Raw genomic sequence first — 27,143 nt, 5'->3', positions numbered from 1 at the left:
TCCTGTTACATGCAAAGATGCACATGACTTGTGCTTTGCAATGGGCCTGTTCCTATAACGACAAATACGTTAGAAATGGAAAAAAACTTCCCGTTTGGGTAGGACGCGATGAGAGGCTCCAAAGAGTCCTTTTTCATCTCAGAAGAAAAGACTGTTTAGCTAAAGCTGCATGTTTTTATCTGAAGCATTTGGTGGCACGATGTAAATGTAACATTTTCACAGAAATTTCTCCTGATATTTTCTCTTCCTGGTGGAAAATTTCAACCAGCTAAATGAGGCAAACACAATTACGTATCATTTCACAGTGGACTTATCCCTCCTATACTTTAATCCCTGTTAAAAGCTAACAAAAGCTGAATTCGTGGAGATCAGCTGCCTCAAAGGAAACCTGACCTCCTCTGAACAGGCAGCCCATCACTCCTGACTGGTGGCACAAAATCCCAGCCACCACAGGGCTTGCAGCTGCAATAGGGTGAGACATTTCCTGGGAGAGACACCAGTGCTAACTTTGCTGCAGGAATGACACTTGTAGAAAATTAATTTTTAAGGGACTTGCAACTCTAGTTTAAAGTGATTTGGATGGGAAATCTCAGTGGGGCACTCTGATTGTATTTCCTTCTTCGTTTCAGATGAAAATCCTGCAGCTTTAAATATCCATCTTTTCCTGTGTTCCTTATACCGCGTGTCGCTTTTCACAAGGGCACAATACAATTCAAGTGGCAGGACAAGAGAGGCTGAAATGATAAAGCCTCAGGGCTGGATGTGCATAACCAGGGGCCTCTCAACCACAGCAGACTTAAAAGCTTTCCAAATACAAGCTATTCACTATAATTTCCATCCAAGCCCCAAGCCACTGTCGTTATTGTGGATGGAAACAACACCCCAGCAATCTTGAGCAGCCTGAGCTGTAAGTGGTTTCACTGACAGTAATTCCACTGAGCTCCATGAAAAGATCAACTATAATTGCCACCATATTTAGTAAAATGGATGTTATTAATTTAAAGTATAATAGTGCAAAGGGACAAAGACATTGACTGCATTACTGTGATTAGGGTGATGTCTCTCCCCATTTCTTCCCTTTCCCTCCTACCTGCCTTGTTTGATTCACTCCACTCTTGCTTGAATAACTTCAGCACCACGTCAGTGTTTAACCCTGCTCCACTCACAGCCATAAACTTGGCTACACCAGCTGTGAATACACAGCAAACTGCCAGGCAGAATTTACCTGAACGTCCCCAATTTTATGGTCATGCCACTGCTCCATGCAGGTTTTGGGTTTTGGGGGTCTGAGATGTGACATGATGCGGGCTTGGGGGCTGCTGGATTTGAGAACAGGACACCAGCTACCAAAACATTACACAGCAATTTCAGAGCTGAGGAAAAAAAGGTAAAAATGGGGAAAAAAGGAAGTGTTGCCAGGATCGTGTTCCTGAACAGCCAGGGCAATAAAAAGGCTGGTATTTTCACATTCAAAAAGCACCAAAGCAGCGCTTGGCAAAGCTTGGCAGGAACACACCCTGTGCTTGCTGAGGTGAATTCTGGACGATGACATTTCAAAATTTAAAATGTCAGCCATAAAAAAGAGCACAGCCTCTAACTTTTTGTTTGTTTCTTTGTTTGTAACGTTTTTACTGTAGGTACTTCTAAAATGAAATCATTGCAGCAGTTACTCTTCTCCACCAAGCAGCCACTGGAGCTCCTGCCCTGCTAATGCTGGAGTATATAGCTGGCTCCATTTACTCAGTTTATTTATACTTTCAGCCCAGGATGATGTCTTTTAAGCTTTCTGGGCTATTTCTCCATGTTTCAAATTTCAGCTAACCTTGCCCTCTGCACACATTTCAAGATTTTTCACATTATCTCCTCCTCTCCCCATTAACCAAGTTAGAGCCTTCCTGCCACTTTATCCCCTCAAATGCAGCTTTATGATGCACCTGCATTTTTCCTGCCCAGTTCAGAAAAAGCACCATTAAAGTTAATGTATTTCAGGCATGAGGGCAACCAGAGAGGGATGAATTTCTCGAAGTCTTTGGTCTTTGTCTCACTCTCTTTTGCAATGTGAAACTTAAAGCCATCAGAACAAATATAAAGAAAATTGGCTTTTGTAAACATGTGTATAGGAGTGTGTGTGTGTGTGTGTGTGTGTGTATTTGTGTGCATGTGTGAGCATCTTATGGCAACAAAATTAATTTTCCCTAGGTTGTGATGCGAACTAGCCTTCACAAGATCCACAGGAATTTCCCTTTAACCTTGGAGAAATTTCTAGGGAGAGTCTTTTATTTAGCCATCATTTTGCTATACCACATATTGCAGGTTGTGTTTTTAAGCTTATGCCTTCAAACTTTTTGTTTGTGCAATGTGATGTTTATCATAAGAGGAGAAACAAAACTGCCACTCTTCTAAAACAGCTGTTTGACAGCACATGGCTGAGGTAACTAAATACAAATCACTCCTGCACATACTCAGTTTTCTAAAAGTGGATACTTAGGAGAGGCTTTATACATATTGTATTAGTTACTGGCTTCCCCTTCTGATGACTTCCTTTACTCTTAACATTTCTTTGTACTCTTCAGTTGCCCACTTCACTGGCTGTGGGGTAATATGCTTCAAAATGAATAAAAACCCCAAACAAACCAACAGCAAAAAACCCCACAAAGAAACTTGGAGAGTGGGTACAGATGTACAGTCATTATCAGGACCTCTGCTTTTGCTAATAGCAAAGTCTTTTTGCTTTAGAAGAACCATCCCACCTCAGCTGTGACAGAAGGGTCACATACTACATATGGATAAGGTTCCAGTCACAGATGAGCACTGACTGTCATTCTCCTGAGCTTCTCCTGAAGTGTCACATTTACAGCAAATTGGACAAGGTCCTGCAGTCCTATAAAGAGCCGCCACACAAAAATGCATTTCTGCATCCTGCATGGCTGCCCCAGGTGCACTGACACTGGGGGCACAGTCTGGTCTAACCCTTGGTTAGAATTTGGGTGGGGTTTCAGCGCTCACAGCTGCAGTGCGTGGTCTGGTTCAACCCCACAACCACCCCAAGGGCCGGCAGTGTCCCACGGTCCCCAGCTGTCACCTGTCCAGCTCCCAGCTCAGCCCATGAAGTCATCACCATCTCTTCCACTGATCTCAGCAGAAACAAACTAAACTCCATTTTGAGATCAACCCCACCTCCCAAAAAGCAAATGCTCAACTGAACTGAACTTCAGGCCTGATTCACCACGAAATACACAAACCCCTGTTTGTTTTTGGCATTTCATCAATGGTGGGTAGAGCCTATGGATGGAATTCTGGTCTGGGAAACTCTGGTTTAAATGGATTCAGGGAAAAGCAGCCCACACAGGTACAGCTGTGAGGGATTTGTGGGCAAGGCAGGAGGAGAAGGGGCTCTCATGCACTTTGCCTTGTCTAACAGGAGAGTCAGCCACTCCACAACAAACTGAGGAGTGTGAGATGGCTGAATGTGTTTGCAGGCAGTGTTTTAAACAAAATGCCTGTTTTTTCCCCCGGGATCTGAGACACAGTCCTGTTTGCTCTGCTTTCACAGAATCCTAGAATGGTTTGGGATGGAAGGGACCTTAAAGATCATCCAGTTCCAAACTCCTGCCATGGGCAGGGACACCTTCCACTAGACCAGTTTACTCCAAGCCCTGTTCCAGGGATTTGGCATCCACAGCTTCTCTGGGCAACCTGCAGGGCCTCACCACCCTCACAGCAAAGAATTTCTTCCTAATATTTGACCTAACCCTGCCTTCTGTCAGTTTGAAGCTGTTCTTCCATGTCCTGTTTCTCCCTGCCCTTGTAAAAAGCTCCTCTCCAGCTCTCCTGGAGCCCCTTTAGTGACTGGAAGGGGTTCTGAGGTCTCCTTGGAGCCTTCTCCAAGTGAACACCCCCAGCTCTCCCAGAGGGGCTCCAGCCCTCAGAGCATCTTTATGGTCTCCTCTGGACTCACCCCAAAGTGTCCCCCCTCCTTCTGATGTTGGAACCCCCAGAGCTGGACACAGGTGGGGTGTCACAAAGAGCTCAGAATCCCCTCCCTTGACTGCTTTTGATGCAGCCCAGGACAGGATTGGCTTTCTGGGCAGTGAGTGCACTTCAGGTCATGTTGAGCTTCTCCTCAACCAACAACCCAAGTCCTTCTTCTCAGGGATATTCCTGTCCCATTCTCTGCCCAGCCTGTATTTATGTTTGCCACTTGCTGGCCAGCACAGGCAGCATCACCCAAACCACTCTCTTAAAACTCCAGTGGTGTTCAAATGATCTACAAGTCCCTACCGGCTTTCATTCTTTCTAACAGCAATTCCTCACATTTCAACACAGCATGTAATTTTATGTTTTTTAAGATGCAAACATGGTTGTAAAATGTATCGAAACAGGAAGAATTTCTTTCAGTAGACATAATTAAGGTACCCTTTGTTCACCTCAGAGAAGCAGAGAAGCCATCAGTGATGGCACAGATGTTAAGGTCATTTCCTAACAGCTGCCCAGCAGAAATTCACACCAAGATATGAATGTCCTTAGCAGTTTCATGGCTGTTGTGATATGAGAAGGTGATAACCTTATCCAAGACCCCAGCTGAGAAAAGCAGCCACTCGAAATCAATTTGTTGGAATGGAAATTTGGAGCAGCCAGAGGGTGCCACAGGGATGAGGATTGAGCCACTGGCGTGCCTGGGGTGTGGCACAGAAATCAGGATGCAGCATCCCGGTGTTCAGCCCTGCCTTCCTCACCCACCTGAATACTCCCAGGGCTGCAAAGTTAATCTGATTATTCATTTACAGGGAACTCTTCCTGCAGCACGAGTCTTCAAACTGCTCACACAGGATTTGGTTATGGACTGGGCCATGCTTGCTATGAGGTTTGTGATCAGCATTCAAAAAAACAGGGAAAAAAATTCTCCAGTAAATGTAGGACTATGAATGGGACTTCAGTCATGGTCCCAGAGGTAACGTACACAGTATTTTGCTATATTTAACATGGTAAAAAAAAACCAAACCGAAACAAAAAAAGTCTGTATCATTCTAGGTGCCCCTACAGTCTTAATGTATTTCATCAATATCTGTTTTAAGTTGCACAATCAGTTCCCAAGACACCCTCCTGCCCCTCCCCCCAAATAAACTAGATTTAATAACAAGATAAATATGATGTGCTTCTCCTTGCTGAGTGCATTGACTTAAGGCATAGGCACAATTCCCCTCTTTGAACAGAGATGGTATAGTCCTGTGTCCCAATACAATTGTTACCCTGGGTGACCCTTTGCATTCAAATGTTGATTCAAGACATAATAATTACAGGAATCATTCGTTAACAAATAGTTTGAATTCATTAATTCATCAGAAAGCATTATTGAAACAAAAGCAAATCATTCAATCCTCTTTCAGGAATGATTTTTTTTTTTTTTGGGAGTGCTGCTTTGTTAGGCAGCAACACTTCTAATCTAAACTCCATAGAAATCTTCTCTTTGAGTCAAATCAGTTTTGGATTAAGCCAGAATTATTAATTTAAAAAACAATTTAAAAAAATCAAACCCTGGTACTCTCGAGACCACAAGAAAATACATGAAAAGCTGTAAAAAAGGGAATGGGCTGAATTATTTTTAAAGACTTCTGTCAGCTATGTTTTATCTTGAAGATTGCTTGAAGAATACCAGCTTTGGTTAGATATTACTGGGGATGGGCACAGATCTGTCTCATTTGCACATGAGGTAATATTTCAAAAGCATCTCAGTGGTGTAGAAACCTTGCTGTCCTCGTGAGATTTACTGCGATTTGGAAAATTTTGTTGTAATTGGTATATTTGGTGGGGTTTTTTTAAGGTTTTTTACATGCATGTGGATGAAATTATGGGTCAGAATTTAATGACCTGGGCTCTTTTCATTATTTTTCAAAACTTCAAAAGTGGAAGTAATGTTACCAGATCAGATTTTTGTGTTTTATCCTGCCTGTGACTCCTAGAAATTAACATAAGGAAAAAACGAAATTATAATAAAATTCAACCACAGAGTTTTGGGGACTCAAATTCTAGAGGAACCAGCATCCAAAGCCCTTCCTTTCAGGAATCTGGCTTTGTCACAATCTTTATAAATCCTTAAAAAAAAGTATTTCATTGTCAGCATCTCTGATATTTGCGGTTTCCACCAAATCTAAGTGACCTTGGACTGTGTATCTTGAAAAGAAAGATGACAAAAATTCTGGTGTAGCATCTACATTATATACTTAATTTTACGATTTTCTCAGTTTCTAGTTGATTTTCTCAGTTTCTACAGGTATTTAGGCAATGTCCAAATCTTAAATCTTCACACCTTCACACTAAATATGTTCAAAATGGAAGGTGTTAATGGGGAGTTTGTAGAGTGATCCAGGACACCTGTTAACAAAAGAGGTTCAGGATTTTTCTACTTAGTCCAACTTTCACAACTTTGTTCCTTCCAATAACTAAATACAGCACCAGTTTTGCCAGCACAGAGATGATTTTAGGTTAATGCTGGACCTGATGTGTCATACTTGAAGAGCACAAGGCATCCTTGGCCATGCACAGGCAAGTGTTGAATCCCTTCAGAAAATCACATTTATCATTTCAGCAAGAAGGTCTGGACTTTCCTACAGGCTGAGTGCATCCATCTCCCCTAACAGAGAGCCAAGCTCCAGGCGATAATTAAAGCGCAGTTTAACCTCAGGTATCCTGAATCACTGTGAGTGATCAGTACAGCATATCTGGCTATTTTCTTTTTTTTTAAATTATTTCATTTTCATGCCACCGATTTAGTGGCACAAAAAAGATCAGAGATGCTTCTCTTCCCTTTGGATGGTGGTGGGTCTGCATTGGTTCCAGGGTCTTGCCCAGCCAGCAATCCCATTGCTCTGAGAACATGATCAAAAACGAGGGGTGATCATTGCGCTGTATTAATACAGAGGGGTCCAGGGAAGTGTCAGATCCAATTCAGCAGATTGTACCAGTAAATTTTGGCGTGGGAGAGAGAAATGCTACACAAAATGTAACAGGGTCACCCTGGGATTCCTTGTACTGAAACATCATTTTACACAGAGGATATATATATATATCTTATATATATATTTTTATATATATATATTCACACACACGCGCGCGCACACACAAAAGAAGTCTTTGATAGGCTTTCTGTGTTCTAGTAAAAATAGTTGGCAGCTGGATCTGTGAGACCAGAACTGGCTTTTGTGCTGCCTGCCATGCCCCACTGCAAATTGTCTCTCAAAGGCAGACGCTCGTGTTGATCTGGCAGGTGGAGCTGCTGCCTGCCTGAGACAGGAACAGCCTCCCATTGGGGCACACACAGAGCTCGTAGATTTTTTGCCTGGACCCTGCAGAAGAGGAAGATCCTTGAGGCAAGTTAGGTAGTTTGATTTTTGCAGAATTCAACGTTATCTGGAGTCAGAGGTGGCGAGAGAGGAAAAAGAAAAGAGAGAGAATTAGTGGAGAGCTGTTATTTCTGATGCTGCGTTTAAAGAAGTTTCCTCCAGTCAGCCCAGCTTCTACCTTTTTTCTGGGCAGGAAAGTGTTTTAGGGTGGGAAGGTCTGATACAAATCCGGGTGAGCCCATTATGTGCCTTTACCACGACCTCCAGTGTGTTTCTGTTGATGTACCCACCGTTTTCACTTGGCTTTTAGCTTCCTGGGACACCTCCCAGGAATCCAATCCCGGGTTAGGATTGACCCAACCAGAGGTACTCCACCGTCAGATGGAGAGCATGGGTGGTTCACACCCACCCAACCACCCTGCTCCTCCACCAGGATTTCTGTCAGCGTGATCCCACTGCCAGTTACGTTTGCAGGCTCCCAGCACTGACTTTTATGTATATTTTATGTATATTTTATGTATATTTTATGCATATTTTATGCATATTTTATGCATATGTGTAACACTTTTGTGTATATTAAAAATAACTCAAATGCTCTAACAGTCCTAAATTCCTCCTTACAAAACAACATAAGGCAAACAACATGTGGCAGCTCTCAGACATGTGGCAGCTGCAGGGGGAGTGCTCTGACATGAGCCAGAACACAGTGAGATAACCTGAACCCCAGAATAATACAGGGTGACTGAAAATATTTGCAGTTACAGTAAGAATATCCAAGTTTAGTATCCACCCTTCTCATGTCCTGAAAGATAAAAGTCAATTCATGCATTTTAAATGCAGCTTAGTATTGAAAGGAACTGCTTGAAGTTGTGAAATGCCTTGGATTTCAATCTCAGTGCATTAGGTAGGGTTTGGGGTTTTTTTTTCTGGTATTTTTCAGAGGGTTTTTTTGTTAACACTCATGGTCTAGGTTTGGACTGTCTTAAAATGCAAATGTTTAGAAATAACAGAAATTGCAAATAAAAAGTCTTTCTATTTTTTACCCCTGACACTGAGATAGGTAAATCTTATGTGGGAGCCCTCTTGCTTGGAGGTTTGTGTTCCACAGGCAGCTCCTCCTGACGAGGCTCTCAGTGCTTTCCCCACTGGGAGCTCCTCAGCCACATCTTTGGTGTCTTCCATCACTGTGGCAGGAGGAGGGGATGAGAACCATGTGCCCACATGATTTTGTGACACCAGAAGAGGCTTAACTCAACACCTACTTTACTTTTGCTCTATGCTATCAGCTTTAATTGTTCTCTCTTCCCCTTTGGAAGTTTTGCCAGTCCAACAACCTGTGTCTCCTAATGTTCCCTTTCTTTCCAGAATGAAACATCAGCCACAAAAGCTTTTCAGATCAATACCAGTGAATTAAGCTCATCTTATAGAAAAATATATGATAAAAGATTTAATTATGCCGGCCAAGTAAATCTTGTTTTGAAGTGACAAGGAAACAAAGAATTTAGGAGTGCTGTGCATTTTACAGCTGCATAAATCTGCTGGAACAACAGATGCTATTATCCATGCACTTTAAAAATAATGAATCAGCCTTTGCCACGGAGTGAGCCTGATTTGCATGGGATGTGTTCAGTCAGAGTGAATAGCAGTGATGTCAGGAGAGCCCAGTGTCCCCAGGCTTTCACACCAGCATTTCCAACACTGCAGCTTGGTGACCCACAGGGCTACAGATCATCTGCAGGAAATCCATGCCTAGGCTTGGCTTTGCTTCAGGGCTTGATGTTTTCTGTTGGATCTATTCACCAATAAAGGGACGGGGCGACCGAGAGGCGTTCCACGAGTTTTTTATTTCATTATCAGTCTCAGTGAAGGTAGAGACATAAGGATGGTAAAACTCACGCCACAACAACAGAAGCCAAAGTTCTCTTTGTTACAAGGCCTTTTAAAAGTTTTTTAGCCAACAGGCTAATGCTAAAAGCTTACAAGCGTCTACTTAAGCCAATCAATAAACACTACAGCTACAACATACAGTAGTTGCTTGTTATATATTTTTTGCAGCTCACAAACTTCCTATGCTCCAAATATTTCAAGGCCTAAAATTCAGCTCTGTTTCAAACCTCTATCTATGTGAGCTTATTGCAACGCTGTGAAAGTCCTCTGCTTTTTCAGTTCCCACAATTCCCCTCTTGGTACCGCTAAAAAAAAGAAACTTCTTTTTCGATATCTTTGCCAATTAGTAACTACATTGTGGCATAGTTCTACTAAAAGCAGAGGATTTTCACAGTGTTGTAATAAGCTTATTACATACAACACTACAAAAACACTCTGCTTTTTCAGTTCCCACAATTCCCTCCTCTCTAAAAAAAAGAAACTTTTTTCGATATCTTTGTCAATAAATGACTACATTGTGTTGCGTAGTCCTACTAAAAGCAGAGGATTTTCATATATAAAACCCCTCTGCTTTTTCAGTTCCCACAGTTTCCCACTCACCTCTCCATCTTTGGATTCCAGCCTGAGCTCTGTCCTGCACGTGGCCTTCAGGCTGCCGGCCTCGGCGTTGATCTCGATGCCCTTGGGCGCCTCCATCACCAGGGCACGTGTGGGCGACTCCAGCCTGCAACACAGAGGGCTTGTAGCAGTGCTCCCCCCGCCTCAACAGGAGTGCCCATACCAGGAAAGGGTTTAAGTTTCATCCCTGATCTTATAAAGAAAAAGAACCGGGAATTTTGATGCTCTTTTTCACCGCAATTGGCCCAGTGCCAGCACAAAAGCACCTGTCGGATCCTTGAAATGTAATTCAAGACTTGTAGCTATTTCTTTTGGGCAGCATGCAAAAAACCCCCCCTTGATCGTTACATACTTAAAGGAGAGCACGGAGATTTGGTGCATTTTTCGGATGGAATAGCAGGTGTTAGGATCCTTCCTGCACCTTGCACGGCTTATACTCTTTTGTTTGGTGTAGTTTGTTATTTTCGTCTTTATTAAAACTTTTTGCTTTCCAAACACCTCCCATTGTGCCATTTCTGAGAGTCTGTGGGCAACCCTCAGGTGTGATGCACCTTTGTGGGGCTAATAACATTCTGGCTTCATGCAGAAATGCATCAAGGGGTCACCCAGCCCTGTGGGCTCAGCATTCCTGCCCAGGCTGCCGTGCTGCACCTCACACCTTGCTGATGTGCAGGTTCTCACCCTGCTTTCAGAGAAAAAGGTTCCTGCACCATGTGGTGAGACACATCACAGATCTGGTCTGCTAACATGCCATGCCACCTTTGCTGCACTGGGCCAAGAGAATAGGGGCAATAAAGCCACCCCTAAGGTCAGCTTGCTCTTACTTCTCAGTTCAGCTTTCTCACTAATCAGTGCTGATAGGGGGTATCAGCCAAGCTGAGCACCTACACAGAGGGTGCAAGAGTTTCTCTTCCTCAAACCAGTGTTCAAGCAGGAATAGATTAGCTCTCCTGACTTCCTACAGCGTGAGGTTTGGAAGGGTTTAAGGATACAAGGAACTCAGTGAAAACAATCAGGCTGAAGACCCCAAAATTTGTGGTCTCTAGTCCTTGGCTCACATCACAGCAAGAACGAACATGTGCTCTGCAGAGCTTCAGCCATTCCTAACTGTGGATACAGCACTGTAACACAGCCAGACCTTTAACTTCAGCAACTGGGGTTAATGCTTACAGTGCAGAAGCACAAGGTTCAGTCTTCCTTGATCATCATCCTTCTTTAGGTCTCGTATTACACTTGTCTCTTTCTTATTTATAACACAGTTTCCTATTGCTCTCTGTATTGCAAACGGTCATAAAAACCACATCTTCTTCTTTGGGAAGACTCTCTTCATTGATTTCATCATCATTTATTTACTGTACCATCACAAAATCTAGGCTGTGGTCTCCTCAGAAGCTCCTGTGCTTGGGCTGTTTTGGGCTGGCAGCACGGACCAGAGCTGAGCGGGGCAGCCCAGTATCACTCCCAGCTCTCCTGGGCAGCTCCTGCCAGGGTTTGCCTGCATCAGCTCTTTCTCTGCTCTCCATATATACAATCATTTGTGCGAGTAAGTGTGTTCTTAAATGGACTCCTGCTGGTACTGAGACAACATTATGGGAGACTGAGGGAATTCAGCTGTATTTATTGCAGCCAACAGCTCAATAAAGCACAGGCACAGCTCCCTCTGTGTGGCACTTTTCAAGTTACGACTTTCCCTCTTTTCAGTGTCTTCATATTGCTGCTGTTTGAGCACCTTTCTCTCAAGACCCCAAACGCATCCATAATTTCCTGGCTGACTTAACTAAATCTAAATTTCAGGGAGCAATTGAGGCATATGCAGCCCAAGGAATGAGCATGGTCTCAAGGTTAGCAGCCTCTGCACAACCCTTCTGAGCTGCTTTTTGTTTTCTGCAGTGAAGCCACATTTTATGTAAACCTTCTTCTGATTCCTTCCACTGGTATCACCCCTCAGCTGGTTCCTGTGTGAGGAACCCAAGGTTAAGACTGCTGTAACTCACTTTTTTCCCTGCCTGACTGAATTGCAGATTGCATGGAGGACAATAAGCTGTCTGACCCATGTTTTCCCTGGAGATTTCTGCCCAGGGATTCAGTACACTCTCACCCTTGGTGTACCTCACAGACTGCTGTTTGTCCTAAAAAACGAAGGACCCTCTTCTTGCCCTAAGCCCCCAGGATCTGTGCTGCAGTGTCTGTCATGCAGGCACACATTCCCTCTGCTACACAGGCAGGAGGAGAATTCCCTCTCCTCCTCGGGAGGAGCAGCACAGAGCTTGGGCCAGTTATATCTTAAATCATGTAGCTAAATTCACCACAGGATGTGTCTAAAACCCAAGACAGCTGAGGTAATCTGAGGGTAAAATAATTCCTAGGAACACGGCCCAGTGACTCTCCAGTATCTCAGTGACTCTCCAATTTCTTTGATGTCCTGGCTGTCTCAATATATTTGTTCATCTGTTAATCTTTTAGTTCTCCCATCCACTGAGAAATCAGTCTCCTAAGTGCAAAACAGTGTGGTGTTCAGACACCATAGTGCAAACACACTCCTTTGCAGCAGCACTGAATTCCTGCTCTGTGCAGGAGCAGCCTCCCACTCCCACAGCTTTACTGGAGAGTGAGGAAAGCCAGGAAATCTCTGGAAATCTTCCTGAGGTGGGGGAGGATCAATAGAGAACCCTCTTGCACATCTTTCCCTATGCACACAGGTCCCCTGAACAGCAAACTGAGTTAACATTCAAGCTCTGAATAAGATGCCAGTGATCTGGAGTGTCCTAGACAACACTGCCCCAAAGTTTTATTCTCTTTCATGTGTAATAAAGCAACGGAGTTATTCTCCCTCTTGCAAACACTGTTGAAAACCATGGGATTTTTGGATGCATTCTAATCCATGCAGAGCTTGTTTCCTCATGGAGGCACAAAGGACCCTCCCAACAGCCCATGGTGTGATGTGGGACTGGGACACAACAACAGCTGGGGCTCTGCTGCTGCTCCATCGCCCTCCTTGCTGAGCTGACCCTCAACCCACCATCCCAAATCACAGCCTCAGACAGCTGCAACCCTGCTGACACACTGGTTCAGCCCAAAACCAACCCTTTCATGCTGAAAATACAACTTTGTAGCCCAGGGATCTTTTAAGAACCTAAAACCTACAGGAATTTTTGAAAATACAATGACAGCAAACTGCAGCTCTTTCAGGAATGAAAACCTTGGTCTGCAGCCCACATGGCTTTGTACTTGTGCTGTGGTTTGGAGCCTGACTCTTCTCTCTCCTCCATGTTCCATATTGGTGTAAATCCATCTTTTTGGGACTCTTGTCCCAATTTATGCTACTGTAAGGGAGGACAGGAAGGTCTTAAAAATTGTTTCCTTGGTATTTAAGGGGCATATGTTTGTAAGGGATTTTATTTGATTATTTTCTGATATCCTGAATGAATCCCTGAGCCACTTGACCACAAACCAGGAGCTGCGAAATCTATGCAAAGCCAGAGAGAGCAGTTGAGGAGTTTATGCTCTGGGGGTTTGAGCAATGTTTACCGAACACTTTCATTTGAAGCAGGCGTTTAAGAGATGCTCTGCTTTTAAACCTAATTCTACCTTCCAGAGCAGAACCAATTTGGAGACTAATAATGAAAGAAAATGATTTAGAGATGAACAGATAATTTGTTCAAAATCAACATTTGTTTTCCAGTGTGATACTCCAGGGCTTTTAGTGGGATTCCCATCTCCTGGTGAGGTGTAAGCCTGTACTTAGAGCAGTAGGCTGGAAAGGTGGCTGCATGAATATAGATTGTTTCATTATTTGCTCCTGCTCTTGAATTTTCCATCCCAGCAACTGGCACATAAGCCCTTTTTATTGACCATGGGTGCTGCTTATTTTTGCTCCAGTATTTGCAGGACTGGATTTTGACCTCTCTCACAGAGCTGGGCAAGAAGGGTAAACGCAATGCTGTGCACAGTTACAGCTTGCTGAATTCAGCACTGAGATAAGCTACTGCCATGAAATTGCTCCTGTCCCACCTGCAGTCTCCTGGGAGGTGGATGAAGACGCATTCTCCTGTCTGGGTGACTCCCCACAGCTTGGGAACTACTCCTCTGGATCCCAAGGCTTCAGGTAAGTCCAAAATGTTTTAAAAAAAGACACAAGTAACAGGATTTTCAGAACCATCCAAGTTCCCAAGTTCCACTTATTACAACGGGTGTTAGCTACTTTTGAAAATCCCATTGAGCACCTAAATGCCATAACAAATCTGACCCTTAATCTCAGTTCTTAGTTCTGCAACAGAGGTAATAGCACTTCCCAACTCCACGGGGAGGATGGAGAGATAAATATATTAGCAGTTGTGAAGCATTTATATACTGCAATAACTGAGGCCAGGGAAGTCACCATCGCCAGGGATAAACGGCTGGCACATGGATAACTGATCTTTCCCAAGCTGCAGTGCTGGGCTTATACCTTTCATCAAAAATAGTGTTAGTCCTGTCCCTCCCCCTGAGCACACTCAGCTCCAGCTCACCACCCTTAATGGACAGGCTAAATGTGCCTCTTAAGCCCTTCTACTCAATCCTACCACCAAAGCACCTCCTGTTCTAAAGAGAGGTGATGGCATGTGGGCAGCTCGCAGTGAACCCCGGGAAATGGATGGAAATTCTGTGCTCCTGAAAATCAACAAGGAAGAAAAAAAATTTCAGTGTCATCCCTGCTTTGCTTTGGGAACTTTAGAAATAATTTAAAGGAAATCAGCACATGAGTTTGTATTGTGGTTCCAGAGAAAGTCATTCACTTGGAAAGATCATTATTTACCCAGATTTCTAGTTTTCATTTCCTTCATCATAAACAGCCACATTAATCACTTCAGTACCGTGGAAGCTATTTCTTTCTTGTCCCTCCCCTCACCCCCTCCAGGATAATGCAGAATTTCCCTTACTCTTATGAACAGCCTTTTGAATTTGGGGGAAAAAAGAAGGTATTAAAGATCTGCAGGCAGTATCACCTGCAGTTGGAGGCTGCTGATGTGCTTCCAATACAGTGGGCACAATTCTGTTAAAAGGTAAAATTTAATGTAAATAGTTCAGGGTCAAAATTTGCCCAGGTCCAGCATTGATGCAAAGGTGACTTGCAATCTGAGCCTTGCACCAAAGGCTACAGCAGAGGAGAGGGATGAACCTCAACATATGAAAGGAATTAATGTGAGCTGAGGACCTTCTGCGGCCACTTTGAAATTGTTCTCATTTTGTTACTTACTTTTTTTGCTCTTTTTTTAACAAGGAAAGGCCTCAAGCTTCAAAATTCCTTGTCCCCACAAGGGGCTTTTTCTGTGTGGGGCACAAATGCTGCTTGCAGTATGGAAATGGGAAGAGAAGTTCATGCACAGGAGGTGAGGAGCATATGATGCAGCAGTGTGGTAACAGGAGCTAATTTAATTTTGCTTAGAAACCTCTGGATGGAGAATAGAGCATGTATTACTGCAGCTGTAGCCCATTACTTCTAATGACTCTAATTATTTTTTATGGTATCCATCTGACCAGCCATAAGATTCACGTTGAGCATAAAATTAGCCAATGTTAGCACCCTGCTTGCTTACCTATCATACAATTGGTAAATTATGCCAGCAAGTAAACACGGAGCTCCATCAATTTGCTGGTAATGAACCAACTTCTCGGGCTGAAATTTGTTTACAATTTTAACTCCATTGTTTCAATGAAATCAATGGGATCACCCATTCACAGCGACTTACACTTCTGACTTCATTATTTGTCTGTTATCTCATATATGTCTACTCCTAGAACAAAACACAATGCTGTTCTCCTTATTAAAAGGAAGTTAATTAGGTTTTACTGAACTGCAAAGAAGCCATGCTTAGTTTCTATTTTTAGAATGCTTAGAAACATTTTGTTGTTGTTATTGTTTGTTTTTTATTTTTTTTTGTCTTTACTTGTACTGGAACAGAAAAATGTTTGGAATTGCAAAGAAGCCATGCTTAGTTTCTATTTTTAGAATGCATAGAAACATTTTGTTGCTGCTATTGTTTGGGTTTTATTTTTTTTTTTTTTTTAATTGTCTTTATTTGTACTGGAACAGAAAAATGTTTGTGAGGAGGAACAACAGGTTGAGCCTTGACTGACCTGGCAAAACCCACAACTGAACATAAGTTCAAACAAAGTTTTGTCTTTGCCCTGAGCTCTCCCCTTCATCACTAGAATTCCTTCCTACTGGTATTGCCATGTCACGGGTAAAACATGGGCTAAAATATGGCAAGAACAGCCAGTCTAATATAGAGCAGGAAAGAGAAAAAAAGGGAGCTGGCCTTGGTAGATCAGAGTGAGAGATTAAAATCCAAAGGATTTTAAATGCACAATGTCTTTTTCTGAGACACCATGATTTTGACAAAATATGACCCAAGTGGCACAATACAAAAGCAGCAAGCACCCTGAAAGCTTACAGAAGAGATCATCACTAATAAGAAAATATGTATCCCTGTTATTTATTGCCTAGCATTGACATAAATCTTGTTTTCAATTACATGTTAATGAAGCACACCAATTACTGTTTGAATAGGGACATCTGATTACAGTCTCAATCAACAGAAATAAATCTTGCTTATGGAAGGTTTCCAGGGTATTTTCTTTAGAAACATTAATTAGAGAAGTAAACAAGGATATATTATAATCATGTCATCCAATTGTAAATCCTGCCTATCGCTGTAAATACTGGTTATTCTGACAGTGTGCATCACCACACAGTTTCAAGTGTTTATGCTGCAAATCTAATGAGTGACAATTCCAGTGCAACCATAATCTGAAAGAAATTGTTATGGCTTCGGGTCCAAAACCTTATGCAATTTCTAATGTGATACAGAGAACAGTAAATGAAAATTATTTTAGCTATCTCCACAAACCATGGGTAATTCCCAAGTGAAGCCCACCTAAATCTGTCAGAGACCTGACAGGTGCAGAGGTCTAATGATGTTTTATTGAAAATTACAGTTTTCTAATTGAGTTAGAGATAAGTCTGGTTCAAATGGCAGGGCGTGCAACAAATTTTCTCCTCTGTATTTGGGCAACACAAATGCTGAAGAGATTTTGTACAAAGCTGAGTCAAGACAAAGATAAAAAAGAGTTCAGAAAGGAATTACCCCTGTGCTAACTTTGTAAGCTTTACTATCTCCTTGGATAGGGAGCCTAGTGTTTACAACTTTTCTTTCTTCTTTCTTAAGCAGAGCTGTTGTAGTTTCAAGGGATGCTTCATCACCAGCAGTGTAATAAATCTGCTGCTGGTTTTGGTAACTTCATCTCAGAGCCCAATGGACCAGTTCATGTATTTTTCACCCAGCTTGAGCAATGGATCCTGTGTTTAGGGAATTTTTCCTGAAGAGAGTTCATGCTAAAACAATCCTCTTCTGACCATGTAATGGCCTTACCATATTATCTCTTCAGAGACCACAACTCTGTGAGAAGGGCTAACTAACACCAGGGGCTTGAAACCATCACAAAGGAGGTCGAAGCCAGCATCAGGAAGATGCTCAGCTGATATTAAAAGAAGATTTGAGAGGATCTAGACAAATGAGTAATCAGAGGAGTTTGTAGGGAGGGTATTGTCTTGCAGCACCAAGCAGGTGAGAACCAGCTTCCATTCTCCCTCCAAAAAAATGCCATTCCTCAGCAAGAGAAGTGTGAACATATGGTTCCTCCCACCACACTGCAAATCCCCTGCTGCAGGCTTCCAGCACACTTTGCACGAGCTGAGGCTTATTCAGAGCACTAAAAAGCAGCAAAACTAGGAAAACACGGAGCAGTCAAAATACAACTGTAAATTCTTTGTGACTGCCTACCATGCTACAGCACAGGAATTGCTGAAGGCGAGGTAATTATGTAAAGTTGTCTTCAATGTCTTAGGGTAGGGATTTTTTTACTTTGTTTTTGGGGTGTTTGTTTGTTTGTTTGTTTTAACATTTAAAGCAATTTCTGGAATAGTTTACCAGAAGCCCAATATAGTATTTAGAAGACAAAGCCTGAGATTAAGCAGACGATATCAAATTAATCTAGGGAGAAAAATGACTGGGTAATACTACTGAGATCTAGTTTCATTATGAACTGGAGAAGTGGTGAAGGGCAGAGATTGTCTAAGAAAAAAATGCAAGATTAATGTTTAACGAAGTGGAGGTATGGCTGTGAAAATTAAAATCATCTGGATAATTAAAAAAATTCTGTTGCTTATAAATCAAGGAGGGAAATTATCATAGAAATTGGGAGATAGTTGGACACGATGTGTGGTAAATACAGATGTGGTTTTAAAAGATGATGTGTTTAAGCAGACAGAGAAGGGATTCAGAGATGTAAAACTAATTATTCCTATTTTAAGTGTAGAGATGACTGCAATGTCTCCCTCCTCACCTGGGGTGGTCCAGCTTTCAGCCTTAACTGACAAGCTGGGACACCCAGAGCCATCTGTGTGCTGTGTGGTGGGCACAGTCAGAACTGAGACAGAAAAGGACATTATCACAACACAGGCTGAGCTCAAACCAAGGCACAGTGCTGCTACTGATGCCATTGACTGGCACCTAAGAGCCCATAATTATTTTAATTACAAACACCTGACCACAGCTCCTTGAACATTTACACAGACTGGATCCAAACTGCTCAAACAACAGTCTGGAAGTTTCTTCATGGCTAACCTGAGTGTGGCAACCAGGGGGCTTGGACTTGCAGCGTGGCTGTGCCTCTGATCCCACTGCCCTCAGCCTCCCTGCGCTCCCCAAACCAGAGTTACACGTGCCTCATCTACTACCTAAACCACCTATTTATTCTGCTTGTTATGTAACTTCTTGCAGTAAATGAAAACAAATGGAAAGAAAATAAATTCCTCCTCCTGTTGGCTGCATTAACGACCAGGCTCATTTCGCACATGGAGAAAAATAATTACTTTTCATGTTACCATAATTGCCTAAACCACAAATGCATTTTTTAAGAAACAAAGGTTGGGCTGGTGTAAGTTTCTAATTACAGGTTGAAAGCTTCTAATTAAAAGGCATAAATTGGAAGAAACCCTTTCAAGCAGAATTGCAGAAGAGGCTGCTAAGATTGGGTATTAGTTTGATGCACTGTCACAGTGCCAGGGGGGAGAAAAAGAAATAGAAACCAGGTGTTGTGGTGTTCCTCAGGGCCACTGACACTGTTTGCTCCCCAAAGTGCTGCCCTCAGAAACAAGAAATGCCCTCAGGAAACGAACGCATCCCAGAGCAGAACCCTGTAGGGCCACATTTACGTGACCCCTGAGCCACTGGCACAGGGACAGGGATGCCATCCTGGAGGGAACAGTTCAGCCTTCAATCAGCTTTTTCCTGAGGTTTATACAGGCTGCTGGATGGTGGCATCAGGACAAAAGCCACCTGAGTCAGGCTAAAAGGATAAAAGCCAATGAAAAGATGGATGATTGAGTCAGGTAAAACTTGCTGGAGGAACAATTTGTATTTGTTAACATACACAGTGCACGGTGCTCTGTTTTGGGGTGACTGTCATGTGCAGTCAGTAGCTGGATGAATTTGGCCCAGATTTCTGCTACTTTCATGATTTGCTCTTCTGCTTTACTCTGAAAGAAGGCAGCATGATGTGATTTTTTTATCTTATTCTCCTGTTTTTCAGAGTGTTGAAAAATCCTGCAGAGCAGACCAGCATGCCACCCCTGACAAGAGAAATTGCTTTCCTGTGATAACCCACACTCCAACGAGAGGATTACTGGCAGGGGTGCAGCACTATGCAAATACTGCAGTCATTAGCATCAGACTTTGCATGCAGTCTCCTGCACCAGAACTGCTTGAGGAAGACAAGAAACGTCGATCTAGATTTTCATTTTAAAATTACTTTTGAAGTTTGTCTGCCCATGGGGTTTTCACCTGCTGTTTGGTCAGCAATAAAGGAAAAGGGTCAGGTGCATTAAAATCTCACATGGGTAGTGCTCAGGTTCAGCCTCCAGCACTCACTGCAGTGATGATTTACTCTTTCTCCTCTCTGATGATTTATTCTATTCCTTCTTAAAAGACTGGCATTAATAGTAAAGCACTTGCAATGAGAAATACAGAGATAACAAAGCTAAAAAGGATTTGGAATAGCAGAATAAAAAAAAAAAAACCGTCTGGGAACAAAAGAAGGCGTGTCTGTGTGCATCATCCACTCAATGGTGATACCCTTCGGAAACATGTACACACTTGCCTAAGTGGATTTGAAGAGCTTCTTTAGCATGACAAATTGGCTACAACCTGATGGGTATTTGTGAAAACCCATTTAAGGATCTTCAGACACTCACATTCCTGTGGCATATCCATTCATTGTACAGTCAATTTATAATGATTCCACCAAATTAAATCTTTATTAACAAACTTATTGACTCTGGCTTTGACTTATTGTCCCCTTTTTTAATTAACTGAAGTAATTAGACAAGCAACATCCAATATAACGACTGACCAAACATTTTGTTTAAAACCTGCAATTTATTTCAAGCAGCTCCACTAAAAATGAAGGCTGAATTGCTATTTGCTAAATGTCAATTTTCACACTCTGTTGAGCCTTTTCTGAAGGCTGTCAACCACAAATCTGCAGTCATCTTTTCCCCTCTGATCAGAGCTATATAGAGCATATAACAGGTTTGCAGTTACTTTTCATTTTTATGCAGAAGATGTACCATTTTCTGTTCCCAGTATACTTAAAAAAAAATTGTAAATGTGCATAAATTGTACATGTAAAGGGATACATATGCCAAGGTTGTGGCCTCTTTCACAGTCACAAGTTACACCAGCAATGTGGTTCCATGTCTGCATGTGCAAGGGCACAGAAATGATCCAGACTCCTCAAGTCCAGCCCCTTATCATGCAACAATACTGCACCATCCTCTTTTCCAAAGTGCTGCGCTCCTGCTCAGAGCTGGGAAGATGTTTCCCCCTCCAGATCACTTGTTCACAGCCTTGCTTTGGGAGGAACTCTAAAATAAAGCCAAGGAATGGGCAAGACCACCATAGACAGAGACTTTAAGAGGGGACCAGGGCACCTTCTTCTGACCTTTTTGGCACAGAGGAGTTTGGCAGGGCAATGAGAGGGATGAGGAGTATTTGAACAAGTCAGGCTCAAAGCTCTTAGATGGTGTACAAGAGAAAACCTTACAGCTACAGCTCTTTGAGATTTCCAGCTAATTTCTTGCTTTCAAATACGCAAAAGAAGATAGGTTGGGAAATGGTGTAGAGAAGAAAAAAAAGGAATTGTGTGGGAGGGTGGAGGGAGCAAAGGAGCAGAGAAATAAAGAGATCAGGAAAGAAAAAAAGCCCAACTTGCTGAAAATGAGAGTATAGAGATGTCTCCAAAGGGACTACTTTAATTTAGGGAAGAGGATGTTTTGCAAATTCTTAACATCAATTTATTTTCAGCTAAAACCAAAACTGTTTTCTATTTATCCTTTGCACATAATCACTCCTGAGTAAAACATGGATTCAGACATAAGGCTTGGCAATCTTTCAAGACAGACACTCCAGATGATGTTTTTCTGAACTGCAAGAGAGACCACTAAGCCTGGTGGTGGCAATTCACCATTTACTGGCCCCATTGGCGTGAACCCACCACTTCCCAGGGGAGGGACATCCCTGTCCTGCTTTACCTGGTGGGAATTGGCAGCTGTGAAACCCTGCTGCTCACAGGTGTGTGTCTTAAGAGGTTCTGCTTCCTTCTTCTGCCTCTCCTTTTGCTGTTTGGTGTGTTCCATGGTTCCATGGCATCCACAGTGTAAGTTGTTGACCCTGTTCATTTTAAGGCACGAAACCTCTTCTCCTGCTCCTTGGGCCAAGCACAGCAAAATGAGAATGTGTTCAACACTTCTTGCCTCCTGCAAGATTCCTTCCGTCTTTCCTTGGGCAAGTCTGCCTTTTAACTGTAATAACCTCCCCTGGATGTCTCTTTAGCAGGTAACAAAGACAATTCCAGTTGCTAATGGAAGAGGTCAAACGGAGGTGAAGTGAAGTAGATTAAAAACCAAAAAAGAACTGATGTCAGAAAAGCTGCTGTACCACTCAGTGGAATAACCCCTTCCTAGGACAGGTTTTTGGCTGCGATTTTCAATTCATTTTGCACTATTTTATTTCAATTTTAAATAGACAGCCAGGCAGGAGAACTGGCTTTGTGGCTGAAGCACTGGGATTCAATTTCCAGGCCTGAGATGAGATACCTTTGTGACCACAGGTGAACACATCCAGGGGTCCCTGGGCTCCCTGTAGCCTGGTGGGGATGGCTCAGCATAGCCCAGGAGGAATAATTCTCCCCAACACAGCAAACAGGCAACTATTTGCTGCTGATTTTTCCTCGTATCCAAGCCAACTCGTTGGAAAACTTCCTCACAGAATGCCCCCTCTGCTGCAAAGCACAGTCCTGAGCCATCACCTCCACAAGGAACTTCACCAGATGGTCTGGTGAGGTGGGAATGCCCCCAGGCGCACAGATCTCACCCCACTGACTTCCCAAGTACTGCCCTCAAAAGAACTCAATAGAGTTACCTTGGGAACACAAGAAGAGAAAGGAAATTGGACCTTAAAATCAACCTTAATTCTCCTTTTGTACAGCCAAACAAAATATTAATAATAAAGAAGAAACACTGCAAGAGAAAAATATGAACTGTGAGTGTTTTTTATGGTCTTAGAAACCAAGAACGATCAAAGCCACAAGGTATAATTTTTTTTTTTTTTCCTGGAATGCCTTGCTTTTTCTGAATTGCCTGCACCCTCATGGCACCTCTCAGCAGTCACATTAACACTATTGATTGTCTGCTTGGTAGGTAACAGGAGGAAAAAATAAAACAGCCAAGAACTTAACTCTGTTCAGATTCCTCCAGTGCAACTGGAATGTGGGTAGGTATTTTTTTATGGGTGGCCATCACTTCTAAAACCTTCCCAGTGAAAATTACTGCTGTGGTCTTCCTCTGTCAGTAACCAAAGCCACCCAGCCAGGCAGGGCAGGAGATGGAGCCTTCCCTGCTCCATAAAATGCTGGGATGTTCCTGTTCCTTGAGGCAAACGCTATGAGAGTCGTCTTGATTTCTACCCTTTGAAGCTGCCAATCCTCCAGGTTTGCAAATGCCACCTGCTCCCCAGAGCAGGGAAGGGCTCCCTGCCAAGGCTGGCCTGTCACCCCCCTGGTGACAGCATTCCTTGTCACACCCCCATGGCCCAGCAGCCAGGAGTGGTTATTTCTAGCTCCAGAACAGGGAATCCAGTCCTCACTTGCTGGTCCCAAGGAAATGAGAACATTTGGGTTGTGCCCACCCACCACACTGAGGAGCCACATTCAATTCTGGCCTCCCAGTCCAAGCCAGTAGCACTTCCCAGTTGTTAATCTCACCCACCTGGGATTAAGCACAGGAATGAGTCAGCCTAACACATCTCTTGTTTTGACACTGCCTATCAAGCCTGCCATACAGAGCTCAGAAAATCCACAGATCTGTATCAGAGAAACATGAGAGGACTTCCTTCAGAGAAGTTTCCTCAGTAGGGAGGAGGCACATGGAGCCTGTTACCTCCTGTTTCTCCTTTTCATGATGGATAAGGAATGCTCTCAACATTAGTGTCAAAGATTTTTCTAATGTTTCCTTTCATCTTTCACTTTAAGGTTGACCAGACAGGAAAATGCAACTTTGCATTTTGGAGAGTGAAAGGTAAAGAACCTACAACCCCAATCCCTGGCTGTGCATCCACTTGCCAGGGAACTACTTAATCCTGCCAGAGAAAAGCTTTAAAATTGAAACTTCTAAAACACATTCCCATGTCCATGCACCATCCCAGCATCCCAGGGTTTTGTGGCAGTGAATATTTTTCTATTTCAAAGCCATTTAGAAGTGCGGGAGATGCAGAGGCCTGGGGTCCATCTGATTTTCTCCTGCCTGAGCCCCAGTCCCCGCACATCACCAGAGAACCCACTCCAGCACATGGTACCTGCTCTCCTTTTCTCTTTTCTAGTTTCTTTGGGACACAGCTTTACCTCAACAGCACTGCGCACAGTAAGAACTGCTTTCATCTATAGCATTTCAAAATAATCCTATGTGAGAAAATATTAACTAAACATGCCCCGGCTACCCAAACTCAATGAGCTGTGAATTAGAAGGGAATATATTTACTATAGCGTGACTACTAAAAAAGCCTGGAGATTTGTGAAGGTATTTACACGCCTGCTGGCCTGTTTCTGGAATTCTGGTGCTGAATCTTTCTGTGCCCCTTGCTTGTGAAGGAGGTAACTCTGTCTCACCTCCACGTGGTACCTACTGCTGGATCTTCTGGCCTAAATGATTTTCATTCTTATGTAACAAACCCCATTAGTGTCAAGGGAAGGAACCTATTCCATCCCCAGACCAATAAAACACAGACAATGGTTCAGGAGTCCCATCACACAGGTTCCTCAATAGAAAGTGACCCTGGCTGAAACAGGAACAGAGAGAGAATCCGCTACCTCTTACAAACCTTGGAAATTGCCAAATAATGACTTCTTTCTCCCTCAGACATTAAATTCACTGGAGCTCTTCCCTCCATCTTATTCCAATTATTTTTGCAGTCCCTGTTTTTCTCCCTGTATTCTGCCACAGAGCAAGCCACCAGGAGCAAACAACATTTGCTGTTACCCTAAAAACACACATTTGCCGTTTTTTAGTTTATAGGTGATGACAGCAATGGAGTACCCAGGGTGAAACCACAAAAACCTCCCAAACCAGAGTAAACATCCTCTGCCACTCCGGAAGAGTTCAAAGCACTTCATCCCAGCTGCTCCTGCGGTGGATGAGGTGGGAGCTGCAGAGAGCTGAGCTGCTCCAAGAGGACACCTGCCAGGGCTGCTGGGCACAGCTGTGCCCATGGATGGATGTGGAATGAAACCTGGGGCAGGTTTTACCCAGCAGCGCTGACCTCACTCCTAGCATGCTTCCACATTATCCTGAGTGTCTTTATCTCTGAAAAGGATTATCTTCCATAAAGCAGCCACATCCTGACAGTCATGCTGCTTTAACTTTACTGCTCTAGTTAGAGGTGTAATGTGGGGAGAGCTTAAAGAGATATAACTGGACAGGTCTGTTTTAATTGTTCCCACCAGACCCGTGCTCTGTGACCTTGGACATCTACAGAGCCATAAATATGAGCTTTGATTGCTGTTCCCATAGTGACTGGCAGGAGGAACAGAGTGGAGTCTGGACTGGGATCGCTTCAAGCAGGCAAGCAGCAACTGGAAATCATTAAGTTCAGAGGCTCTGGGGACACTAATGTCACTGCAGGCCAGCCAACCTGGAAGATAAACATTGCTGGGCACTGCGAAAATGATTTTTCTATTTGCTTTCCACTGAGAGAGTGAACTAGGCTACACTTCAGGCACTAGGCTTGGCAAATGAGACTGTGGGATCTTCTGAAGCAATTTTACCAGTCCCTTCTGCTGCTGGAGATGTCAGAGTTAGCAGTGGGGCCTGTCAGGCTTGTGCTGAGAGCACTGCCTGCTGAGGAGCAGAACAGCAGCCTGAGCAGAGCAGCGCTCAGAGCAGGCACGCCTGATCCACGGGGAATGTTTCCACCTGGAGCAAGGCACAATAGAGGCTAAACCATCCAAAGCTGCAGGATTGTCCCTGTTCAGTGCCAGAGTCAGTGTGGTTATTTCTGCGCTGTTCTGCACTGTGCACTGAGGGCTGTCAGGGAGTTTGGTGTGGGAATTGGACAACTCTGGAATCCCATCCTACATGGATTCAGGCAGAGGAATGCAGACTGCCCTGCAGCTGTGACACCCAGCTCCTATTTTCACTGGGCTGTGAATTCACAAACTCAAATAGCTCTAAGATCTCCTATTTTCAACATAAGAAATGGTAGAGTTTCAGGAAAAACACAGATGCGTGCTGCTGGCCTGAGTATGCATAAAAGCAGCTCAGGAATATTTATATTGGCCGAGGGCAGGGCAGGAATAGCTGAGCTGTGCTAATGGCAGTGCTAATGAGGGACTTGCTCAGCAGCACAGGTGGTGGGGGCACTGCCTATCCATCCTCACAGCAACCAGGGCCCCACACATCACAGGAGATGGGAAAAAACACAGGGGCAAAGATCCCTCCCTCAGAGCTATAACCCTCACAAATACAACAGCTTCCCCCTCGCTGTGAGTATGTTCAGGTTTGGAATGGAAAACACCTCTTCTGCCATCCAAGATAAATCAGTAATTACTCAGAAAGGAAGCAATACCAACTCTACCCATCCATGCACTTTGTACACTCTCCAAACTCTCCAATTTACATATTTAAACTCTTCTGAGTTGGGCATCGTATCAACTTTAATGCCAACAGAAGACAGATAAGACCATAAGCAGCAAGTCCAAGGCATCACTTCTCCCTTCCTACATACAGCACTTACACATATTTGCATGGATCTGTTCAAAAAGCAGGGTGATGCTGACATGTTTTGAAGCCAAGATTACATAGCTTTTCACGAGAAGTTTGGTGGCATGCCACAGGGAGACACTGCACTGTTCTCAGGGGATAATTGATCATCCCAGTCTCTTCTCCATGCCTCAGCCTTTCACTGAAAGTAGATCCCATCATTTTTCAAGTAGCTGAGTCAGATTTGCAAACTATGCACATTCTTATACTGACCACAAGCACTTAAAGCATCAGCTATTTTATTTTTTCTGCATTTGGTTCCTCTATTTTTCTTTTTCTAGTTTGTAGAAAATGCCAGAATTGTCCAATTCTTTTTTCAAAATGACCAGCCTGTGACCCCTTGATAATTTATACAGTATGGACAGTCCTACTTGGAAAAATCAAGGATTAAAAATATTAATCTCTCAGGTGCTCAAACATCTCAGTTACTTTTTGAAATACAGACTAATAATAATTATTACCTCCCCTGCTTTACTGTTAATCCATCTCTCAGAAAGTGCACTTCTTGAACTGTAGAAAATGACACTTTTAAGAAGAATTTTTCATTTTTCTGACTGCAGCAAACCATATGGAGAGTGGCTGACGGGTCCTGATGGATAACAAACACACCAGCAGCTTCCCAGAATACTTATCTCTGAAAAGAAGGGAGCTCTGCAGAAGTGGCCTGGATAGCTCCATAAATCAATGCCATACCACTAATTCCTGACAGACACTAAAAAATTAAGGGATGGTCAGTTTTAAGAATTGTCCCTGCGTAAGTCTTGCAGTTGCTCTTTCAGGAGAGCCATAATCTCCATTTGAGAAGCAAGAGAACCATTATAGAGACCCTGCTGAAATTTCAGTCTGGCTTTTGAAGGCTAATTTTGCTTTTCATTGCTTTAAAAGTG

General features: G+C 43.2%; 1 protein-coding gene and 1 long non-coding RNA gene across 6 annotated transcripts in view; one reads left to right on the top strand and one right to left on the bottom strand.

Annotated features, from left to right (window-relative positions):
- Positions 1 to 1,624: 1,624 nt before the first annotated feature.
- SGCD (sarcoglycan delta) overlaps positions 1,625 to 27,143 on the bottom strand; it is a 269,247-nt gene continuing 243,728 nt past the window's right edge. For all 5 annotated transcript variants that reach the window (XM_066197273.1, XM_066197274.1, XM_066197275.1 and 2 more), the window contains 2 exons: positions 9,828 to 9,951; positions 1,625 to 7,407 (listed from right to left, as the gene is read on the bottom strand). In XM_066197273.1, coding sequence (XP_066053370.1) covers positions 7,234 to 7,407; positions 9,828 to 9,951 — 298 coding nt within the window. In that variant the 3' untranslated portion in view covers positions 1,625 to 7,233. The remainder of the gene's footprint in view (positions 7,408 to 9,827; positions 9,952 to 27,143) is intronic.
- On the top strand, positions 18,831 to 19,873 carry LOC136297398 (uncharacterized). The gene is made up of 2 exons (XR_010723151.1): positions 18,831 to 19,278; positions 19,479 to 19,873. It is a non-coding gene; the product is annotated as an uncharacterized lncRNA (long non-coding RNA).

Source organism: Chamaea fasciata, unplaced genomic scaffold, assembly GCF_029207755.1.
Source record: "Chamaea fasciata isolate MVZ Bird 193981 ecotype frontalis unplaced genomic scaffold, bChaFas1.0.hap1 SCAF_15, whole genome shotgun sequence".
NCBI lineage: Eukaryota > Metazoa > Chordata > Aves > Passeriformes > Sylviidae > Chamaea > Chamaea fasciata.
This window is presented reverse-complemented; position numbering and strand designations above follow the sequence as displayed.